The following is a 24,958-nucleotide window of genomic DNA, read 5'->3' on the forward strand; positions in this document are numbered from 1 at the left end:
AAGCAGCCCCCTGGGCCATATAAGAAAGCCTGTTTGCACCCAGGGGCTGGAGGTTCCACACCACCTTTTAGTTGGTCTTGATAAAAGTATGACTCCATTAAGACACTGGATTTCCCCCACCCAACAGATCCATAAGGTTCTCTGAAAAGCCTCAAAACGAATATAAAACCAGAGGTGTGATGTTTTTTTTAAGTGTCCTCTAATCACAGTCATAATCGCCCTTTCCCCCAGAAGCCCTTAGGTATGTATGAATGCTGGAAGCAGAGATTTTATTTTCCTCATAGCCTTTACAACTCCCCAAGATATATATCATTAACTCTGGCAAAGATTACCCAGAACGTTTACATAGTGTTAAAAGCGCATTCAAATGCAAATGTTACATTTAATCTTTCAGCATCTGAAAAAACACACGCCAAAGAATGGAAAGCAAAGAGTGAGTTAAGTAATCTTATATAAAGATTAACAAACAAACAAAAAGACCAGCAATCACCTTGACCCCAAAGTCAAGGGAGAAGGACACAGCCAATTTGAAAGAGTTAGAATTTCAGCTTACTTTTACTTTCAGGTAAAAGAGGGGGGGGGGACTGGAAGAGTTTCAGGACTGCACTCAGGAAAGTGTTCCATGACTATTTGGCTGTCTGATCAGACCTTTAATTATATTCTCCTGCCCTGACCTCCTTCTCATGTCATCTTGCCTTTGGATCATCCGCATTTCCATTTCCCAAAAACTTTCTACCTTACTGGAACATTTTAGATGACAGCTTGTATGCTGGAGAATAATTCCATATTGCAAAGGATTCTGGGGGATCTTCTCAGATGCATGTTCCAGCACAGGATCCTAGGGCAGGACTCCAGTTCCCATCAGCCCCAGCCACTCTGGGCAATGGTCCTGAGATGATGGGAGTTGTAGTCCAACAGTATCCAGAAGGTAGCACATTGGCTATTCTGGATTTAGGCTTTCCTTAAGGTGGTCCTTAGGAGAGTTATTCAGCCTGGCCCCAACAGATGCAATAGTTACAGAAGAGGAGACATGCACAATTCTGTCCATTCAGCACCTATGGCAAGATGAAGCCAGGAGTGGAGACCCTTTGGCCCTCCAGATGTTGTTGGACTCCAACTCCCATCATTCCCAACCAGCATGGCCGATGGTCAGGGATGATGGGAATGGTTGTCGAACAACCTCTGGAGGACCACTGGGTCCTCATCCCTGCTGTAGGGTCAAATCAATGAATTCTAGCTAGACCTTTGGGGTGGGTTCTTGCTCTGTAGCAGCTGACAGTGTGCCCCGGAAGATGTCCAACAGCTGCACATTGCAGGGGAAGAGCAGTTGTGTTTGATAAGACTAAGACATTTATACCATGCATCTGAAGCACTGTGATACCACTTTAAGCAGTCATGGCTTCCCCCAAAGACTTATGGGAGCTGTAGTTTGTTAAGGGTGCTGAGAGTTATCACAATACCCCTATTCACCTCCCAGAGCTACAATTCCCAGAGTTCCCTGTGAAGAGAGATTGACTGTTGAGCCAATCTGGGGTGAGTGAAGTGGCATTTGAAGCGAGCGGTGCTGAGAGCTTCACAGTTAATACTCATAATCTCAATGTCACACCCACATGCTCTAGACTGGAGATGAAAAGTCACAGTCAAAAGGGGAACCTTGCCTAAGAGGACATCTCATGGTCACGGGGTGGGCTTATATTGCTCAACCCCCCTCTCCCAGAGGCCTTTTTCCATAGCCCCAGTTATTTTTTTTATTTCCTACAAAAATTATACGCTGCTTGATTGTACAAGCAAAACAAAACCCAAGCAGTTAACCAAAAAAAGCAATAAAATTATTGCTAAAAGCTAAAAACGATTATTTAAATATCGTAAAAAATATATAAATCAGTGATAAAACAAAAGTCAACATATCTGGGTAGGCTTGTCTAACCAAAAATGTTTTTTAGCAGGCGCAGAAAAGAGTACAGTGAAGGCACTTGCTTGACATCAATAAGCAGGGAGTCTAGGACTTTCTGATCAGAAGGTCGGTGGTTCGAATCCGCTTGACAGGGTGAGCTCCCATTGCTGGGTCCCTGCTCCTGCCAACCTAGCAGTTCAAAAGCACGTCAAAGTGCAAGTAGATAAATAGGTACCGCTCCAGCGGGAAGGTAAACGGTGTTTCTGTGCGCTGCTCTGGTTCGCCAGAAGTGGCTTAGTCATGCTGGCCACATGACCCAGAAGCTGTACACCGGCTCCCTCGGCCAATAAAGCGAGATGAGCGCTGCAACCCCAGAGTCGTCCACGACTGGACCGAATAGTCAGGGGTCCCTTTACCTTTATACTAACTGTAGCACATTGAACTTGGTGCGCTAGCAATTCAGCAGCCAGTGCAGATCTCAGAGCACAGGTGTTATATTCTGACAAGGTCTCCCTCCTGCCAGCAATCGTGCTGCAGCATTCTGCACTAACTGCAGCTTGTGGATCAAGTACAAGAAAAGTCACAGTTTAGTTACCGTATTTTTCGCTCTATAAGACGCACCAGACCACAAGGTGCACCTAGTTTTTGGAGGAGGAAAACAAGAAAAAATTATTCTGAATCTCAGAAGCCAGAACAGCAAGAAGGATCGCTGCGCAGTGAAAGCAGCAATCCCTCTTGCTGTTCTGGCTTCTGGGATAGCTGCGCAGCCTGCATTTGCTCCATAAGACGTACACACATTTCCCCTTACTTATTAGGAGGGGGAAAGTGAGTCTTATAGAGCAAAAAATACAGTACATTCTTCCCCTATTAGCCACTTCCACACTGCAGCACACGATCCGGCCCTTTCCTTGCACCCCGTGTCTATGCAAAGGAAGCCACAAAGTCCCTAACAGTCATGCACCAACCCAGCTCCCTTCCCCAAACAGTGCTTGCCCATGCCTCCTCTACTATCGCATCTCCAGAGAAAGCAATCCTGCTGATGTATCTCATTCCATTACCAAACCGCAATAAACCTGCCTGGACAAGAAATCTCCTTCCCTGTCGTTTAACCTTACTGATTGCCTGGGTTGGGTAACAGGCTGTTACTTCACAGCCGTCCTAAAAGTCAGACTTTCCCTCTATTCCTTTCGAAACACGAGGCAGCTGCAAGATATCAAGGAAGCCAGTGGTTTATGGAACCTGCAGAGTCATCCTGCTCCGCAGTCATCCTCAAATGGTCATGAGGTCCTCATCGGTGGGGGAGCTGCCAATCGTCCAAAAACAGCAGAGGCAGCACAGATGAACTTATCAAGCTGTCTTCTCTCGTGGTTAAAGGACAGCCCCAATCTGAAACACTGCAAGCTGCCCCTGGAACTGCCTCCAACCACCCCACCATGTTTTCCTGTTTCTTCCAGACTATAACTGTGCCTCTAATGCTAATTAGGACCCATTTTTGTGCTCATCTATCTATCTATACCTATCTGCAAATGAATAGCATGGGACAATCCTTTCTTGGCTGCCTTTCCTCCTCTGTTTCAACTCAATTTGCAGGTGTGGTAAACAAAAATTGCCCTTTTCCCTTATGGGGTATCCAAGAGCCTATATAGAGTCCTTACGTAGGTTCCCTATTGGTAGGAGAAAATAACAGAGGCCAACCAGAAAATATTTAGAAGCAAAGCAGCTAGTAAACCTGGTTTTTATTGATCTGTTGCAACAGGGTCCTCACTCACCACACGAAGGAGGGAGGAGGAACCCAGAACAATGGTGCGCAAGGCCTTATATGGGTTTTTGAAATTGCCACCCTGTAGATCAAGACCACCCCCAGAAACATCATACATACATCACAGAAGGGGTGTAACCTAAGACCACCCCCCAGATACATCATACCTACATCACAGAAAAGGCGGTCTAAAACAGAAATTTGAATGTTGTTTTTCCTGTTTGCCAGGTTATCTGCTTGCCTTTCCTGATAGCCTGTCACCCATTAAAATGCTGATTACTCAGTTCCTGAGACAATGGGAAGGCTCCCTGACCCCACCCCCTCCCTCCTTGCAGGGAAAACATTTGGTCAGTTTGGGAATCAAAATGGTTTCAGGTCGGTCTTCCTGTGCTGATCTATGTACGTGCTTGGTTGGTACACCTATGAGCATTACCATATATCAAGACCTCAAAATTCCTATCACACAGGCAAGGCACTGAATTCCCAGTAAATACCATTAAGAAACTCCAGAAGTGCCCTTCTGGAGCAGGAGGAAAGTCCGTCTAGTCAAGCATTCTGCCCCTGCAGTAGAAAACAAGATGCAGGAAGCCTGCAAGCAAGACATGGCCTTCTCTCCGTAGAATCACAGAATTGTAGTGTTCAGCAGCAACCAGCTATCTCTGATACTAGATGCCCCATATATGCATTTTAACTTTGTAGCTATTGCTAGCTTTATCCTCCATGTGTTTGTCTAATCCCCTTACAAAGTTGTCGCAAGTTGTGCCGCAACCACTACGTCTCCAGATACAAAACATCACTGTTTCACAATACACCATGGTTGGGAGAACTCTTATTCCTATCATGGAATCACAGAATTGTAGAGCTGGAAGGGACCCTGTGGGTCATCTATTCCAACCCCTTGAAATGCAGGAATCTCAGCTAAGACATCCATGACAGATGGGCACCCAACCTCTGCTTAAAACCCTCCAGTGAAGAAGAGTTCACCACCTCCAGAGGGAGACCATTCCACTGTCAAACAGCTCTTACTGTCAGAAAGTTCTTCCTGATGTTTAGTCAGAATCTCCTTTCTTGTAACTTAAATTCATTGGTTTGTGTCCTACCCTCCAGAGCAGGAGAAAACAAGCTTGTTCCCTCTTCCATGTGAGAACCCTTGAGCTATTTGATGATGGCTATCATAGCTCCTCTCAGTCTCCTCTTATCCAGGCTAGACATATCCAGCTCCTTCAACCATTCCTCCTAAGGCTTGGTTTTCAGACCCTTGATCACCTTGGTTGCCGTCCTCTGCATGTCAACATCCCTCTTAAATTGTGGTGTCCAGAATTGGACACAGTACTCCAGATGTGGTTAGACCAAGGCAGAATATAGTGCCACTCTTACTTCACTTGACCAGGACACTATACTTCTGTTGATCACGTAGTTACCGTTTCCAGAGTGGTTTAACTAACATCAGTCCCTCTTCCTGGGGAATTCTGGGAACTGTAACTCTGAAGGGAATAGGGGTCTTCCAACAACTCTCAGCACCATTCACAAACTACAGTCCCCATGAACCTTTGTTGAGGAAGCCATGGCTGCTTAAGGTGGTAGGATACTGCTTTAAATCTTTAGTGTAGATGGGGCCTTTAAAGTTCAGGTGCCAGAGTAAGGCACTGCATTAGATAACTCTAGATATCTCGAGAAAGGATACCAAACAATGGGGGGAGTCAGTAGGTCTAGCTCAGTCATGTCTTTGACTTGGCATGTGATTTATTTTTTCCCATCACCAGAATATAATTTACTTTTTTTTTAATCTGCTGACAGATGGAAACACTAGCTTTTTGTTTTTTCCTCCATTTCCAAGCCAATGACCAATTCATCAGTCACAGATAGAAATAGATTTGGTTCTTTATGGGGCAAACAGTGTGTGGGATGTGCCATCCCACCCCCAATTTAAAATAAGCAGGAACAAATTGCAATTCTATTATTCCCAGGCAAAATAATCCTTGCACAGGGAAATCTAGCATTTCAAGGAATGGAGAGTTAGGGTGGTAGTTCAGAGTGTTGGCATTAGATGAGCCATTGGCCTGATCCAAGAAGACTTTTCTTAGGCTCTTATGAGTAACAGAGCAGGAAGACTGTTGCCTTTGTGCCCTGCCTGCAGGGCAATTGGACTGGCCAGGGTGCTGGACAAGATGGGCCCCTTTCTGACTTATTCAGAGTCAGAACATGAACTTTGACCCTCAAGCTGCATCTCTAAGTCAGTGGGGCTGACCTCTGGGTAAATACACATAGGATCTCACACACAGCCAAATATTTAACTGAAGGCAACTTTCTCTGGGCTGAACTCTGAACTCATTTTCATTTCACCAGTGCCCATATTACTTATCGGTCCCACTGGCTAATTGCTTCCATAACTGCATGCACCTCTTTAATTACTTCGCCCACCCAAGCAAGATGCATTGTAGATTTCAGAAATGAACTGACTCAAGTTATGCACTCGTTTCTTCGGGCAGGGAAATAAAACAAACCACCTTGAGGGCTACCTTCTTCCCTAAGAAATCAAGCTCAAGCCTCCCGTTAATTTTAACTCGGGGAAGGAAAAAGCCCAATGTTATTAGCAAGTTGCATCTAACCATTCTACACCATGCCGCGTTTCTAATTAAACAACTCTTTGGCTCATGCAGGTGGCATTATTGCAGATGTAAATTTCAAATTGCACAAAGAAATGGCTAATTATGGTCATTTTTGAGTCTTGATTCAGATAATTATGTTTCTGAGCCTATGAGCTCAGAATGCTCACCTTTCCTAGAAAATGTACTGCTAGTGTTCAGTTCAAAATAATATTAAGGATCTAATTATCCTTTAAGAGCATAGCATGGAATGAATGGGGGAAGGGGAGATAACATAAAAAAAGAAACATTAATGGGCCAAACTTTCAATTGCAGTTTCTCATTTCTCCAACCTTAAATTTGGTTCTGCACATTAGTTTGTGATTACTTTTTCTTTTAAGTCCACATGAAAAATCAGCAGCATTTGACTGCCAATTTCTCCAAATATACACCTATCTGTGTGCAATTTTGCCTAATATATACTTCCTCTTTTTGCAAAGCAATGTTTCCTAATATAATGGTGAAGGCTCAACAGACATTTGGGCCTGGGGCATTTGTGAGCCACACAGATGTTGTTAAACTAGAACTCCCACCATCCCTACCTATTGACCATTGTTGGCTCAGGCTGATGGAATCCAACAGTGCTGGTTGCAACGAGGTCCTAATGCCTAGGACCAGAGAAAATGGAGGAGGTAGAGAAAGGATGTGCATTGCCTGGAGCTCCATAGAAAACAAAAGGGAATCTGTGGCCCTCCAGAGCTTGTTGTACTGCAATTCCCATTTGGTGTATTCCATGCTGAAAGGGGCTGATAATGCAGGAACTCAACATGAATGCCCCCCGTAGTTCTCTTATATTGGTGATGGCACTCCCCAGAGAGATGCCAGAACTGAGTTTTGTTGAGTTCTGGCAGAAAAAAGCAGACTTCAGGTCTTTTTTCAGGTCAGCTTGGTGGATTGAAAGGTTGAACAGATATTTGAGCCAGTCCAAGTTTCTCTGGCCCAAGGATTAGGACCCTGTGGCACTGTTGGATTCCATTAAGGTAAAGGCAAAGAAGCCCTAGGTGGTTAAGTCCAGTCAAAGGTGGCTGTGGGGTTGCAGCACTCATCTCACTTTCAGGCCAAGGGAGCCGGCGTTTGTCCACAGGCAGCTTTCCGGGCCATGTGGCCAGCATGACTAAACAGTTTCTGGCACAACGGAACACCGTGACGGAAACCAGAGTGCACAGAAATGCTGTTTACCTTCCCGCTGCAGAGGTACTTATTTATCTACTTGCACTGGTATGCTTTTGAACTGCTAGGTTGGCAGGAGCTGGGACAGAGCAACAGGAGCTCACTCTGTCATGGGGATTCGAGCCGCTGACCTTCTGATTGGCAAGCCCATGGACAATAGTTAGGGATGGTGGGAGTTCTAGTTCATCAATATCTGTGTGACTTCCAGGTGTCCCATCCTTGCCCCACACAAATCAAAGTAGTGTATGTCTGGGGTATTCCATATACCGTAGTTCAACCAGTTTTACTGTCGTGGGGGCCCTTCCCCATTGCAGGACTCCTTGGGATTGTAGTTCTGTGAATGGAATTATCAAATTACTTCCCACAAAACTACAATTCTCTAGGGGGCAGGGGAAGTCACCGCAGTACAACCAGGTTAACTTTCGTCTGACCACCTTCAGATTGTCACAGTCATTTTAAAGCACCAGCATCTCATGATTAGCGACCACCCAGTAGGGGTGGAAGATAAACATGGTTCAATTAGACTTATGATGCAAACTTCTCTAATTCTCTAATTTGCACTTTTTGGAACAGTATGCAAGCCAAAACACAGCTATCCCTGCAAATTCACACTTCTCCCAATTTTGCAATGCCATTCTCCAGCTAAATGCATACAGCTAAATGCATACATTCTCCAGCTAAATGCATTAGGGGAAAGTGTGCATTAAAATAGGTATTTCTGTATAACTTTGAAAACTAGATAAATAGATAAGATAATGAATATGTTAGTGAATGCTATACATACAGTGCATTGCATCAGGGGAAATAGCTTGCAAAAATGGGCTTTCACTAAAAAGCAAAGGCATTTTCATGAGGGGATTTTTTTATTTAAAAAAATGAATAAATTGCAAACTGATAGATATGGGGAGGACTGAAGAGAAGACTGGGAAGCTGAGAAATGCAGAGAAACCGAAAATGACAGGCTATCCCTCCCAGCCAGTCACAACTTGCGTTTTGCAGAAGCATCTGGTCTTCTTTTTGGCTTTTGTTTTCATGGCACTCTTTAATTGCTTGAAAATTACACCATATGTAGCAGTGTTAAGTGTAAATATTTCATTTAGTAAAACATTACCTTGCACTGCTATGGCAACTTTCTCTCATAAGTACAAACACCCCCCCTTTCCTCAGTTTTAAAAGCCCTGTGTAACTGAATTTGAATAGATAGGTGGTACATTGCTGGCTGGCAATCCAAGAATTCACCAGATCCGTAAATCCAATCCTGAACATTGGGTATGGGGAACCTTTGGCCCTCCAGATGTTGCTGAACTACAACTCCCATCAGTCCCAGCAAGCATGGCTAGTGGCCAGGGAGCTGTAGTTCAGTAACATCTGGAGGGCCAAAGGTTCTTCCTATTCTGCTAGAGGGAATCCATATCTATGAATAAATACATAATTTTCATCCCTGAAAATTGTTAATGAGGCCAATTGTGGCCATACCTGAAACTGCTTTGCGATCCAACTTCTTTCCTGAAAATGTGCAGTCCAAAATGATCAACATTTTGTGCAAATCCAGTCTCTCAGGGTGGGAGACTGGGAGGAGGTAGACACCCAGGTGAAAGCTGGGTGGGTGGGTGCACCTTCATACCCTCCAACATTTCTTCGATGAAAATAGGGACACCTTATTCCATAATAATAATCATAATATATATGTTTAGTACTTCGCCCATCTAACTGGGTTGCCCCAGCCACTTTGAGCAGATTCCAGTATATATATTAAAAACATAATAAAACATTAAACATTTAAAATCTCCCTATACAGGGCTGACTTCAGATGTATAGTTACTTATCTCCTTGGCTCAGGGGTCACATAACTCCATACCCTCCTACATTTCTCAGATGATAATAGGGACGTCCTAAAAGAGCTGGACCATAAAGAAGGCTGGTATCGCTGAAGATTTGATGCTTTTGAATTATGGTGCGGGAGGAGACTCTTGAGAGTCCCATGGACTGCAAGAAGATCAAACCTATCCGTTCTGAAGGAAATCAGCCCTGAGTGCTCACTGGAAGGACAGATCCTGAAGCTGAGGCTCCAGAACTTTGGCCACCTCATGAGAAGAGAAGACGCCCTGGAAAAGACCATGATGTCAGGAAAGATTGAGGGCACAAGGAGAAGGGAACAACAGAGGACAAGATGGTTATTGGGCAGTGTTCTCGAAGCTACCAGCATGAGTTTGACCAAACTGTGGGAGGCAGTGGAAACAGGAGTGCCTGGCATGCTCTGGTCCATGGGGTCACGAAGAGTCGGACACGACTAAACAACAACAACAAAGAAAAGTGGGACATTCCAGGATCAAATCAGAAACTAGGACAGCTTCTGTATCCGGGACTGTCCCTGGAAAATAGGTACACTTGGAGGGTCTGCAATAATAATCTAGAAAGTCACAGGTTCTTCTCATCTCTCCCTTACTAAAACGACCAGCATTTTGCAAATCTGAATACAGTGGTACCTCGGGTTAAGTACTTAATTATTTCCGGAGGTTCATTCTTAACCTGAAACTGTTCTTAACCTGAGGCACCACTTTAGCTAATGGGGCCTCCTGCTGCCGCTGGGGCACGATTTCTGTTCTCATCCTGAAGCAAAGTTCTTAACCTGAGGTACTATTTCTGGGTAGCGGAGTCTGTAACCTGAAGCGTATGTAACCTGAGTTACCACTGTAATCCTTAGAGGTGCTTTGTTAATTTTGACACCACTAGATTATACTGTCCATCTGACATGCTACCAAACATTCTGTCCCATTATTAATTTCAGAAGGCCTTGCTTCTGAAAGTAGTTGGCAAAAGTAGTTGGCGAAATATGACCCCACCAAACTCTTGCCTGCCTAGGTCAGCCACCAATATTCTGTATCTCAAAAGCAATGAGACAGAAACACAGCTGAGGTATGAGATTTCCACCCCTGCCTTTGTTCAAACGTATTTTGAAAGATGCTTTGTGGGTTGCTGACGCGCTCACAATTTCACATATGAAAAGTGAAACACTCAGGTGCCTCAAACAGAAACTCTTCAAAGAAACATACACTGCCCAGGAGCTACGCAAGATAAAAGATCTTGAAACTAACACTACAGCATGTGAGGGTGGTATTAAAGACCAGAATCACAATTCTGCCGGAGCGCCGAAAAGAGGTGCTGGCATTTGATAGCAATAGGCCCAGAATTCAGCCTCCTGCTGAGCTCAAAACTTAAACCAAGGTTCTAGACCTTGTGACTTTGAAGATTTATTAATTTATTAATTGCATTTATCTACCACCTTTTCCTTTAAGGAGCTCAAAGCGCTGCACATCCAAACTCAATTGGAGGGTTCCCAGGGTGTGGGTGGTGATTCTGGTAGATGTTTGGGTGCCGGGCACTAATTTGAATCACAACGGTAGGCCAAAATGTCACTTTGACGTGACTTTGCCTGTTTTTCAGCATAGATTTCGCTGCCTCTCAAGATATCATCAACAAACTCAGAATGATTCCCAATATGACAGTTTTCATTGCCATTTGGACGCCGGGTGCCATTTTGAATTAAGATGGCAGACCAAAACACGACTTAGGCGTGACTTCACCCGATCTTTGGTGTGATGGATCCAAACTCACAAATTACACTATCCACTTAAAAATATCAACCATATTAATGGGAGGGGGAGAGGTGTTTTACAAATTCACAGGCAACGCCTGTAAGTCCCTACTAGTATATAAATAAATAAATCATAAATAAATAAATCATCTCAATAAAATGAGAGTGAGTGGGGAACCAGAGACCCCCTCGGAGGCCTTGTTTGACTCCAGCTCCCAGCAGCCCCAGCCAATAGAGCAAATGGTCAGACATGATGGGAGTTGTAATCCAGCAACAACTGGAGGACACTAGGCACCCCAGAGTATGCATTTTAACAGAAAAAAGGACTGAGCAACATTAAGTCTGAATGGAGCCAACAAAGAACCAAGTAGCTGAAGCTGGTTATACTCTCAAAGCAAGTTGTCTGGCCTAGTTCAGCTGTGTCTCCCATTCTTTTGTTTGGTTTTGTGTTTAATGAGGAAGTAAGTGGGGAACACCTGACTTATTTTGGCCTACTGGCTTCCATTTTATCCACTCCCAAAAGGTCACATTGTCTGCTTGAGGGTTATGTGGAGTTCTTCTTTTTTTCCTGTTGCCATGGCGACGAGGCATGCCTAATCCCCTTCATCCTTCTGTAGTCCAGCACTGCACATTCAGCTTTACTTCCCCACAAGGGAAGGTCCTGATCTTCGAGCAGATGCCTCAGCAGTGTCAAACTTGGTTCAAGATAGGGCAGAGAGGCACCTGTGGTCTCCAGGTGTTCACCTCCTAGATGTTAGGATATTTCCGTTCTGCCTTAAAAGGGAGCAAGCTTTGTGAGTCACAGAGTCTGTGTATTTCCTGTTCACAGGAAGTTTATATTTTCTATTGCTTTCGTTTCTCTCTCTGTGCCTGAACACGCAAGCAGGCAGTCATGTTTTTTCCTTTGTTCTGACCAACGCTGAATAAACTTCTAAATAATGCTCTCCTGCGTGCATCTTTCGCTGTGCGAATTCTGCTGATAGAGCGTGCATCAGCTCTGGAATGTGGCAAGCTATTTTCTGGAGCTTGTGTCGCTAATTGCTGATACTGTATCTACGGGAGATCGATGGATCGTCCGGAGCCGACGTGGGGGCCATGATGGGCTTTATCTCCCTGGCAGTATCTCAACACTACCAGCCCCCAGAAAACAATGGATTGCAAAGATTCCCCAGCAACACCAGGATCCTCCACACAAAAAATGAGTAAAGTAGGTGTGGGGAACCCCTGACCTCCCTGGTGCTGCTGAACTACAACTCCCATCAGCTCTATCCAGCACAGCCAACGGTTCAAGGGCAGTGTTCGAAATTCCCCAGGCGCCAGGTGTGTTTTGCTCCTGGTGTGGGTCCAATTCGACTACATAGAGATTTCCAGGTGCCAGGTTCATAACCGCATTTTAAAAACCTCTGCCTTGGTCCATAGTAAATACCATCTCCGTTGCTGCCATATGTGTTTCTCCTTCTTGCATAGGGGGGGGGGGGCGTGAATTGTTTTAAGAGCAAACTACAGTCAAGCAATGTAGTTGAGAGCCAGTGTGGTGTAGTGGTTAAGAGTGGTAGTCTCGTAATCTGGGGAACCGGGTTCGCGTCTCCGCTCCTCCACATGCAGCTGCTGGGTGACCTTGGGCCAGTCACACTTCTCTGAAGTCTCTCAGCCTCACTCACCTCACAGAGGGTTTGTTGTGGGGGAGGAAGGGAAAGGAGATTGTTAGCCGTTTGAGGCTCCTTAAAGGGAGTGAAAGGCGGGATATCAAATCCAAACTCCTCTTCTTCTTCTTGAGGCCATAGAATCATAGAATTGTAGCACTGGAAGAGGTCCCGGGGGTCATCTAGTCCAGCCCCCTGGCAAACAGACATTCTGTTGTGATGATCATAACCTAGGTTTTAAGGTGCCTAGCTTTTATATCTGAGTTTCTAATATGATTCAAGGGTAATGGGACTGGTAGTCCAGGAGAATCTGGAAAGGCTGAGAATTAGTGACCATCTCAAGGTCACCTGGGAGCTTTGCAGCTGAATAGGGATGCAAAACCTGGTCTCCTAGGTCCTGGTCCAGCGCTCTAACCACTACACCACACTGATTCTGATTTTGCTGCCGACGTTTCTAGCTATTTTACAGGGTGTGCTGTATGAACCGAGTATTTTTATTATTGTATTATGATTCATTGTTTTCTCCCGGTTTTATGCTATGCTTCATTTTATTGTTTTTAATTTGGCTGCTCCCTTTCCAAGACTGCTTATGCTACAAGTGATTAATAAATTAAAACAATAGCAGCAACCACAGTTAAGTTATTAAGATTGTACTTTTAGGTTGTCACCCTACCCTTTCAACCTGGAAGTAAGCACCTGTGAATTCAGTGTTGTTTGCTGCTGAGAAGTTGCGCTCAGGGTTTTGTCACTGACTAATCCTAACTAGAATATTCAAGGCTTGTGCAAATATAATATACTAGGCAGTTCCTTAACAGTGCCAAAAATGTGGAGACGTTCCAAAGTTGAATCACACGTCAGAATTCCTGCGGAAAACACTTCCACCTGTTATATGTGCTAATCTCTTGGTTGTCAACTGCTAATTGGTGCTACATTCTGTAATCTGTACACCGTGCTCCTAGGTGTTAAGCCAATGACACCTTGTCAGGTCATGATATTAAACTGTGAGAACCAACCCAGGTAGGTTCGTAGGGGATCTATCCATCTTTGCAGTGCTGGATCAAACCAGAAAACTAAAAATCTGTGAGAAATAAATTCCCAGGCCCTGGCCTGCATCTCTGTGGAGTCCTCATCAAACCAGCCCGTAAGTCCTTGCAGGATCACACATTCCTTGTGCTTTTTGGCTGGCTAAAATATGTCCTTGAACTGTGGCAATGGCTCTTGCTTGCCTGAATGGAGTATGGAGAAAGAGATGTGTTTGTATATATGAACCTCTGATTCTTGTATCCCACTGTACCAAGGGAAGAATCATCTCTGTTGCTCCTCTCACGTTTGCTATTGGTTCTGCCCTGCACAGTATGCAGCCCTCCAGAATGTGGCCTACGAACAAATGTGGCTCTAGTACCCCCTTCACATTTATTCCCACCAGGAAACCACCTTTACTGGATTTTTCTCCAAAGGACATGTACATGTTTGAATGCTTTGTCCCTCCTCCATTGCCTGGGTGGCACTCTGAGACAGAAGCAAGAAGGGTGACCCAGTATAGAGGGCATGGGTCCTTTGAGTCCTCGGCCTAGTATACCTGAAGGAGCGTCTCCACCCCCATCATTCAGCCCTGAGGTCCAGCGCCCAGGGCCTTCTGGCAGTTCCCTCACTGCGAGGAGTGAGGTTACTGGGAACCAGGCAGAGGGCCTTCTAAGTGGTGGCGCCCACCCTCTGGAATGCCCTCCCATCAGATGTAAAGGAGAGAAGCAACTATCTGACTTTTAGAAGACATCTGAAGGCAGCCCTGTTTAGGGAAATTTTTTATGTTTGATGCTTTAACGTGTTTTTAATATTCTGTTTGGAACCGCCCAGAGTGGCTCAGGAAACCCAGCCAGATGGGCGGGGTATAAATAAAATTATTATTATTATTATTAAGGAATGTTGGTAGGTTCAGCTGGTCTGGGAAGACTGCGAGCTGCCAAAACTGTACAGGACTGGCAAAGATGCCAAGAGACAGGTTTGCTTCTCCACAGAGCCTGCTAGTGCCGAACTTCACAGCTCCCATCTGAGGCGACACATGCGCACTGTGCATTTAAAGCACTATTGCATCGCTGTTACAGTCATGGCTCCTGCCCCACCCCCCACATCCTGTGAACTGTAGTTTAAGAGTGCCGAGAGTGGTCAAGAGACTGTTCCCCTCAAACAGCTACAAACTCCAGTTTGTTTAACAATCAACTCCTCTTCCTCAGTAGCATTTGCAATTGTATTTCTTTGTAAGGAAAATACGGGTCTCCTAACAAATCTCTTAACAAACTACAGTTCCCAGGATGCTTCAGGGGGATACCGTTGTTAAGAGTTGAAGTGGTATAAGAGCGCTTTAAATGTCCAATGCGGATGTGAACTGGGTGAAACAGACTATTCAAGGACTACCGTATTTTTCACCCCATAGGACGCACTTTTCCCCCTCCAAAAATGAAGGGGAAATGTGTGTGCATCCTATGGGGCGAATGCAGGCTTTCGCTGAAGCCTGGAGAGCGAGAGGAATCGGTGCGCACCAACCCCTCTTGCTCTCCAGGCTTCAGGAAGCTATCCGCAAGCCTTGCAAACCCGGCGGGAGTTCCCGCGGGCTCACAAGGCTTGTGGGCAGGAGTCTGCAGCCCCAGCGAATGTCCGCAAGCCTTGCATGCCCGCCGGGAGCTCCCGCCGGGTGCGCGAGGCTTGGGGCGGCAGCCTGCAGCCCGAAGCACGCGGAGCCCTCCGGAGGGTGCCCCGTGCTTTGGGCAAGTGTGCGCAAGGCTTGGGGCGGCGGCCGCGGCTGGGGGGGGGAAAATAATTTTTTTTTATTCATTCCCCCCCAAAAAAAAAACCGAGGTGCGTCCTATGGGCCGGTGTGCCCTATAGGACGAAAAATACGGTACATTCTTCAAAATGTGCCAAAGTGGACAGGCATAGATCAAAGGTAGGTGGTGAGATGGATCAATGAAACGTATTAACCACACAAGTCAAACGTGTCTAACCAACTTCTCATAAACCAGCACAAATGCATCTGAGAAAGGTACAAGATGGTCAGACCCCATCTGTCAGCTCGGGGGGCCCCTCCTTTGCCAGAGCTGCCTGCACCAGAGCTGCTCTGTCATTCCATCCACCCATGTCTGAGAAAGAGGCAGAGAAAGCAAAGCCCCTTCCATTGGCTCAGCTGCAAACAACTCACTACCTGGATCTTCCCTTCTGCACTTAATTATTTATTAAATTTGTATACCGCTCTTCATCTCAGGAGCGGTTCACAACATAAAAATACAAGATAAAAAACGCATAATACTTAATAAAAACAGGAACAAGAAACAAACCAATAAGCACTGGCCATTCCAGCCAGGGCAACATGTAACTTCATTACGTAAAAGCAACAAAAGAGTTAGCATCTGGCCTTATTTCTTCTCTACCCTCCTCATCCGTTTTTCCTTTAATAGCACGTCTCTTAGATTGCACGTCATTGTTATCAGATGAAAAGCACCTTCACTAACAGATACAGGCAGTATATAAAAGGAACCTATACGCAGACAATAAAAATATAGATTTTTCTCCCAATAAAAAGGGGGGGGGGAGAAAATATTGAGGACTTGTAGGGTGTGACTGGGACATATACCAGCGGCAGTGGGATTCTCCTCTATTTAATGTAGTTCTGACACTATCAACAGCAGTCATTCCCTCCAGAATGCCCTTCTTTAGAATAATACCAAATAGGGTCATTCCAAGGTGGGCACTGTGGGCCAGGCATGAGCACTGGCAGCAAACTACATTTGAAAGAAGAATGGAAAAAGCCAGTGCTCTTTGTCCATGAAAGCCCCTATCCCTGAGAAGTTCTAGATTTTCTCACGTGTCGCCACCACCAAAGAGGCCCCATAAGGTTGCTGCCTCTCAGCTCAACACTATGGCTGCATTTTGCCACTAGACGCCTCTAAGGGTTGTTCTTAGGAATTGCTTTTAAAGCCAATGCAGAGCTAGCAGCAAGTTCGCTCTAAAGCCAATACAGAGCCAGCAGCAAATTCATTTTAAATCCAATTTGGAGCCGGCAGCAGGTTTGCTGTAAAGCCAATTCATAGCTAGCAGTGGCTTCTCTTTACAGCCTCCCGAAGCAGAAAGCAAACCTTATTGGAACCATCTTTTAGGAGCAGCCAGTATAAACCCAAATAAAATATCCCTCATCCACAAGCAGAAACAAAAAGAAAGAATGAATGATTTGCACAGTCTGCTGTTAGGAACTGCGTGTTCATCAACCTACCGACACTTGTTATTTTCTGGGAGGCCAGGTCCTGAAGCAAGGCTCCGATTGCCGGGTTGTGTCTGGAATACAGTTCATATCGATTAATGCCAATGTGGAATTTGAGCCAGTTTGGATAGGAATCAATTGACGTTTCTCCAGTGGGTAGAAACTCTTCGTCTTCGTTGCCTTCGTTTTGCCTACCAAAATAAAATTGAACAAGAGACGGGAGAAGATTAGGTTTCCTTAAAATGCCAGCAATGCACTTTGCAACATGTCAGTGAGGGAGAGGGGAAATTGGGGAGGGGAGCAAATGGGACGGATTCCAAGCCTGGGGAGGTGCCAAGAAAAGCAATAGGTCAGGGCAGAATTCTTAAACTCTGTTGTACTGCAGATGAGTGTTCTGGCTTGCTTGTGTTGGAAGTGCAATGGCAGAGATCATTCAATGTGTAACTTATGTGCTGATTCTTTTAGTGTTATAGTCAACTAGCCAAGAGGAGGGTGAGTGGGGGTGTTGCTTAGCAACCAGGCAGAGTGCCATGATGTTTGCTGAGATAACAGATACTCTGATTGGCTGTATAGTTCTGAGGGAGCTTTTCCTCTGTGTGTTTGGTTTCATGTCTCCCTGCTATGTACAAGGCCTGAAGTTAAGTTGCCAGTGCGCAAAAGCTCTCTGCTTATTTCTCCTAAAATTATACACTTAACTATGCACAAAATAATTTCCTCATTAAAGTCTTATCAGAGTATTTTTCTTTTCTCTCTGGACTCCATCTGCATTACTTAAAGAGACTTTGCTAACAACCCTCTTTGTGTGTTATCAATCTGGACCAAGTGAAGTTTCAAAACTGTCTTCAAAGACACCTCTACATAAAGCGCATAATCCTATAGCACCTCACAAAGCAAAATGAAAACACTGCCAAAAATGGTCCTAAACATTGATATTTGCCAGACATACATAAGCAAACTCTAGGTCTTGCTTTCCTGAGTCACCTTCCCTAATAAAACAACAATCAACAGATGCCATGCTCTAGATTTCAAGGAAGAGGGGGAAAGGGGGTACAGTGGTACCTCGTATTACAGGCGCTTCAGGTTACAGATGCTTCAGGTTACAGACTCCGCTAACCTAGAAATAGTAGCTTAGGTTAAGAACTTTGCTTCAGGATGAGAACAGAAATCGCGCAGCGCCAGCAGGAGGCCCCATTAGCTAAAGTGGTGCTTCAGGTTAAGAACAGTTTCAGGTTATGAACGGACCTCCAGAACAAATTAAGTTCTTAACCCGAGGTACCACTGTATCTCCCTCACCACTTCATGAGCAGAGGAGCAGAGTGTAGGGGGATGGAGCTGCAAGTCTTAGCTGGCACCAGGGGAAGACTTCAAGGGCACCACTGCGCCCATGGGTGTCACACTGGCAACCCCTGTCGACCCCCAAATAAATGTGAAAGAACTTAGAAACTTCTACCTGTTGTAAATAAAAATTGCCCTTTTCCCTTATGGGGTATCCAAGAGCCCATATAGAGTCCTTACATAGGTTCCCTATTGGTAGGATAAAATAACAGAGGCCAACCAGAGAATATTGAGAAGCAAAGCAGCTAGTAAGCCTGATCTTTATTGATCTGTTGCAACAGGGTGCTCCCCTCACCCACAGGAAAGGAGGAGGAAACCAGAACAATGGCATGCAAGACCTTATATGGACTTTTGAAATTGCCACCCTGTAGATCAAGACCACCCCCAGAAACATCATACCTACATCACAGAAGGGGTTAACATAAGACCACCCCTCAGATACATCATACCTACATCACCCCTCAGATACATCCCTCAGATACATCACACCTACATCACAGAAAAGGTGGTCTAAAACAGAAATTTGAATGTTGTTTTTCTCCTGTCCTTCTTTATCTCCTGTCTAGCAGGTTACTTGATTGGATTGCCTGGGGAGCCTGGCCAGTCTTTTTGTAATGATAAATACTTAGTTCCTGGGCCATGTCACAGGCTCACACCCTTAAGACATACCCTTAAGACAGGATTTGTTAAGGAAAAGACAATGGGGAGGCTTTTCCATTTTCCTTTGACCTTGCAGAGAAAACATTTGGTCAGTTTGGGAATCAAAATGGTTCCAGGTCGGTCTTCCTGTGCTGATCTATGTACATGCTTAGTTGGTACACTTATGAACAGTTAACATATATCTAAGACCTCAAAATTCCTATCACACACCCCATCCCAAGAAGATTGGTTTGGTCTTCAGGAGATGTTCTCTCTCCACCCCTCATGACATGCCCCCCCCCCACAATCCGATTTACCTATCTCAGGGCCGACCAACGTTGTTGAGCTTTTTCTCTCTTTTTTAGGATTTTACCCCAGGAAATAAATGGCCACAGAGGCCAGATTAAACCAGCCAGTGGGCCGGATTAGGCCCCCCAAATGGACTTTGGACATACCTGAGCTACCTCATTCCAATATGAATTGATCCCAAGGAAGGAAGACTTTTTTAAAAAAGAGGGATGTGAAGTTACAAACACCACCCATCTTGGTTGTCTGCCACAGCAGGTATAACATACCACAATGCAACAGGGCCGTGTCATTACATTGGGAAGGGGAGTGCAGCTGGGTTAAGAATCATCTGTTCATGTTGGCAAGTGTGGCATCCACAGAGGAAATCCAGAATGTCTTTTCAGTATTGTTACGGAAATTACGGAGGGGGGCACATCTTTAAAGTAGTTAAATGTTACAGATTATGCTTCAATGTATCCTTTTTTTATAAGATATTTATTAAAGATTTTCTTAATACAATAAAAAAAACACCAAAGTAACATATAACATTATAATAACCATATTTTCTTCGCTTCTTTGGACTTCCTCGCATCTCTCGTTCCTGCGTTCCAAGTTTATCAAACTTTAACCAGCAATTTATCACCTTGTTTCAATTCTTGTTTTATAATTTTCCAATATTGTGTCCCTAATTTTAGATATTTTTACCCAAACCTTAAAAGCTTATTTTTAACATAATATTTATCCAAAATTTATCTTTTCTTAGATTTTCACTTATCTTCATATTCCTTTCAACTAACTTAATGGTGCCATATTATTTATAATCTTACATCTTTCTTAACACTCATGTGCTTCAATGTATCCTTTTGACTTGGCAGCTCAGGGAAGTCACCTAGCTTTAACAATCATATAAAATCAACTCCTTTGCCAGTTTCCTCCATTCCAACACTATTTTGCCCTTGAAAAATAGGGACTCCAGGAAGTGCCCAGAGGTGACAATTGCTGAGCTGATTGTAGGCCAAGGAAAGCCTAATCCCATCACCAGACTTGCCAAGGGGTTCAGACATGCAAAGGGAGTTCTATTGTACTTTGGGTGGTGGGACTTCAGAGGTGTTTGCCTATGCTAATATTATACCTGGGTCTTGCCCTGACATGTTTGCCAAGGTTAAACTAGTGTAAACCCTGTCTAAAAAGGTAAAGGGACCCCTATTAGGTCCAGTCGTGACTGACTCTGGGGTTGCGGTGCTCATCTCACTTTATTGGCCGAGGGAGCCGGCGTACAGCTTCTGGCGAACGGAAACACAGTTTACCTTCCCGCCGGAGCGGTACCTATTTATCTACATGCACTTGGATTTGCTTTCGAACTGCTAGGTTGGCAGGAGCAGGGACCAAATAACGGGAGCTCACCCCGTCGCAGGGATTCAAACCGCTGACCTTCTGATCGGCAAGTCCTAGGCTCTGTGGTTTAACCCACAGCGCCACCCGCGTCCCAACCCCTGTCTACCCCTCCCCTTTTTGTGACATGTCAGTGATGTATCAATGATGTATCAATGATGCTGTATGAACTGTATTCTGGGATATGGTGGGAAAGTTTTAAAAGTCCTTGTCACCCCATCCTCGGGGTTCAAAATTCCTCTTTGAACCTGTTGTGCAATAAACTTTGACCTACAGCTATTTGCTCCATTTGGTGGCTAGACTCCTTCCTTAGTTCCGCAGGGACCCGTGGGCTCTGCCCGATGAGCTGGGTGACTGAGCAGCCTCGCACCTAGATTTTTCCGTAACAGTATGAAGCAGAAGCTGAAGGCTGCAGAGTTGTCAAGCTGCCATTTAGGACATGAAGATAACTAAAAAAAATCTCAGGGATAGAGGGGGGGAAATCCCCATTAAGCAATCCATACTTGCAAATGGTTTTTCTTTGTGACCTTTGATGCTGATTCTCCTGTTTGCAAGAGGAGTTAATATTCTACAGTACTGCTCTCACATCCCTTTCCCCACTTTATATGTGTGTTTAACTTTGTTAGCTTTCAGGAGGGGGAGAGGATCTGGCATGTGTAGTTTCAACATTTCATTTTATTCCCTGGGAAAGCTCCCACCCCGCTTCCACCTTGCCAAAGGCTCTCCAAGGCAGCTTACGGACGAATTTTGAAACTGACAAAATATGCCATCAAGACAATGAAAGACTAACATGAAAAGTGTAAAACATTTGGTAACAAGTAGCATCTTGGCAGCAGAACTTGCAGCAAATGACCAGAGCAAATTCATTGGTCTTCCTCTGTTTAGCTCCTGCTGCCATTTCCCTCCCATCTCCAATTTTAGATTGTAAGCTCAATGGGGCAGGGACCTAGCCTCTTGTATGGTGCAAAGCACAATGCTCACTGAGGGCAGATCAATAATAATTACAATAAATGTCTGCTTAACTTTCATCCAATCTCAAAACAAACAAACAGCAATGTTTTGGGGGTGTTTTTAGTACTTCCGTGAGATTTCTGGTTATGTTGGGGGAGATTTTGGGCTCCAGAAAACGTTTTGTGTCTTGTGCTTTCAGATCCAGTTTGCATGACAAAACCAGAGCCAGAAAGCACTTATTCAGTGGAGACAGAATTGTTCTGTGCAGTAAATAGTTGCCTTTGCTCTGCCCCTGGATCTGAGTAAGCAACCCAATTTCAGATCCTTTAATAAGCCATTATTTTCATTTTCAATTACAAACAACAAAAGGTTAAAAGTGTTACGAAAAGAGAGTAAAATACTGTAAACCATCTGGGGGGTGGGACTACATTTCAAGAGAAAACTAACATTAATGCTTTGGGGGGAAGGGTGTTTCTCAGCCCATAAAGAAACCTGCAACATAGCTGTCCTTGTTCTTCAAACAATATTATATGGTTCATGCCAAGTTGTGTAAGAGCTTGCCTGCTTAATTCAGCTAAGCCACAATTCATGAAACCCAAGGGCCAAATGCAGTCCTTTGGCCCTTCCTCCCTGACCCACAGGACTCTCCCCAGGTTACACACCCTCGCAAACCACACCTCTCACCAGCCTTGTTTTGCAGCCTCATGTGTTTTTGCCTGGCTGGAATTTGTCCTTGCACTCTGAAAATGCTTCATCCTTGCCTGGATAGAATAGAGAGGTGTGTGTGTGTGTGTGTGTGCGCGCGCGCGCACGCACGTGCGTGTGGAAATTAGCCTACAACACAAAGGTAGAAATAACAGTAGTTGCTCCACCCACATTTGCTTCTGACCCCACCTACCCCGACATGTGGCCCCTGAAAGGTTGCTCAGGCAGAAATGTGGCCCTCGGGCTGCTACAGTTCCCCATTCCTGCCTGAGGCGTAAGAACCTTGTTCTGTCCTGTGACACAGTCTCAGATTACTGATACACGTATGCAGGGAGACAGGCTGTCTGGTCAGAAGGTTTTGGAAGGCAATTGTGATACTTTATTGTTTGTTCTTACTACAAGGCAGAGCGAGAGCGAAATGGGTATTTCAGATAGATGCACAGTCGAAAGGGAATTTCTCCATTCATTGCAGCAGCTCCTGTTTATTCCTATTAGGTTCAGGCAGGAGCAATCGCCAGTAAATTGTTGCCTTTATTTACAGGGTTTCAAATTTTGCAAATCCATAGGCAACACAAAGCAATGAACATCTTCTAAGAAGTCAATTCCATTGAACTCAGTGGGACTTATTCCCCAGTGTGTGGTGGCAGCCCAGGTACAGCCATAAAGAATAAATATTTTTTTAAAAAACAAAACCAGGGAAATAGTTTAATAATAAAAAGCACCTTGCATACTGTCAGTTAACACACAAATACACACACATCAACTCTGTGTTCAGATTTAAAAGTGCAGGTAAATAACTTATAACGTTATCTTGTTTCAGCCCCTCTTGGCACACTAGTAAGCCCTTTCTCAACTGCTGAGAAAATCAAACAGTTCCCCGAATGACAGCATTTCAAAGCTTAGAAGCAACAATGTCATAACCTTTAAAAAGTAAGCTGAATTGCTGGTGCTCTAGATGGAAAAGTGTGACAGGAATTCTCTCACATAACTAAACCAGCACATTTTCTACACAATATATTGGAAACACACACACACACCCCAGAACTGTGATAGAAAAGTTGCTAAAAGTAGATGTGTTCACTATGATCTATAGAAGCTGGAGCTTCTATTTGACTGAATATAAGGAATACAAGTGGACTTGTAAAAAAAAATTTCCTGTTCAGGATGCTGGCCAGCCAGCTAGCTGTGATCCATTTCCAGGCTACTCCATTGTGTTCTATTCCAATCCCTTCCTAGAACAGTCAGTCAGCATTCTGTGTCTGTCTGTCTGTCTGTCTGTCTGTCTGTCTGTCTGTCTTTCTTTCTTTCTCTCTCTCTCACACACACCCCTACCTTTCCCATATTGGTCCAACTATAAGCCACCCCTGAATATTTTGCCCTTAACATGAAATTGCTTTGAAAAGAAATATATATATACAACCAATCTCCAGAATCATCCATTGGTTTTTGCAATATAAAAACAACGTGTGCAACTCCTGACTTGTCTCACTATGAATAACTCACCCAGCACCACCCAGGTTGATCCTTTTACTAAAACTACCAAAGTATACAAAAGTTCCTCATGGTTCCTGGGGTCTCATCTTAAATCACAGCTTCTCCACCTGGAAGAACTCAGGTTCCATAATACCCAGGTTTGGTGCCTATATGTAGAAATGCATACCCCTAAAGGATTTTCTTGTTGATGATGATGATGATATGGAAAATATTGGGGTTCCCCTTGACCATGCTGACACCCCCACTTTTTGCATTAGTAAGGATGCCTTGGTAAGGATGCCTTGGAGAATGAGTTCTCCACCAGGGGAGAAGCTGATTTGGTATCCCTGCCAAAATTGACTCTGATCAAATTCTTCAGTGGTGCACTTTTGGGATGATATAAGTAAAAAAAAAAAAACTTGCTCCTTTTCCCTTATGGGGTACCCAAGAGCCCATATAGGGCCCTTTTGTAGGTTCTCTATCGGTAGGAGAAAATAACAGAGACCAACCAGAGAATACTGAGAAGCAAAGCAGCTAGTAAGCCTGATCTTTATTGAACTGTTGCAACAGGGTGCTCCCCCACATGCAGGACAGAGGAGAAGGACCCAGAGCCATGTGTGCAAGCCCTTATATGGACATTTTAAATTGCCCACCCTGGAGTCCAAGACCATCCCCCAGATACATCATACCTACATCACAGAAAAGGCGGTATACAACAGAAATCTGAATGCTTGTTTATCTCCTGTCTGGCAAGTTACCTGATTGCATTATCTGGGTTTTGGCCACCCTTTTGTTATTAAAACTACTTAATTCCTGAATCCAGGTCACAGGTCCACACCCTGTTCATATCTTGAATGTGCCCTTAAGACAGGATTTGTGAGGACAGGATTTGTGAGGAAAGAGACAATGGGGAGGTTTCCCACTTTGACCTTGCAGGGAAATATTTGAGGTCAATTTGTTCAGGCCCTAATCTGTGGGGTTTCAGACATGTGGTTTATATATACAGTTATGAACATTTCATTTTATATATATATATGACCTTAAATTCTTATAACAGGATAATGATTCTTATTTATTTATTAGGGGGGTCTTTCGTCCAGTTCTGAGCTTTCAGGCTGAACTGGTTACAATCCTACCCATGAGTACTCACGAGTAAGTCCTACCAGATTCAACAGGCCTTGCTCCCAGAGATAAGTGGTGTTCAGACTGCAGCCTTCACT

General features: G+C 44.5%; 1 protein-coding gene across 1 annotated transcript in view; it reads right to left on the reverse strand.

Annotated features, from left to right (window-relative positions):
* Positions 1–24,958, reverse strand: part of FAM20C (FAM20C golgi associated secretory pathway kinase) — a 97,613-nt gene that overhangs the window by 61,505 nt on the left and 11,150 nt on the right. The window contains exon 2 of the mRNA XM_083711544.1: positions 16,968–17,146. Within this exon, the coding sequence (XP_083567670.1) occupies positions 16,968–17,146 (179 nt within the window). The remainder of the gene's footprint in view (positions 1–16,967; positions 17,147–24,958) is intronic.

The sequence above is a fragment of the Podarcis gaigeae genome, assembly GCF_964106915.1.
Source record: "Podarcis gaigeae genome assembly, chromosome: 14".
Classification (NCBI taxonomy): Eukaryota; Metazoa; Chordata; class Lepidosauria; order Squamata; family Lacertidae; genus Podarcis; species Podarcis gaigeae.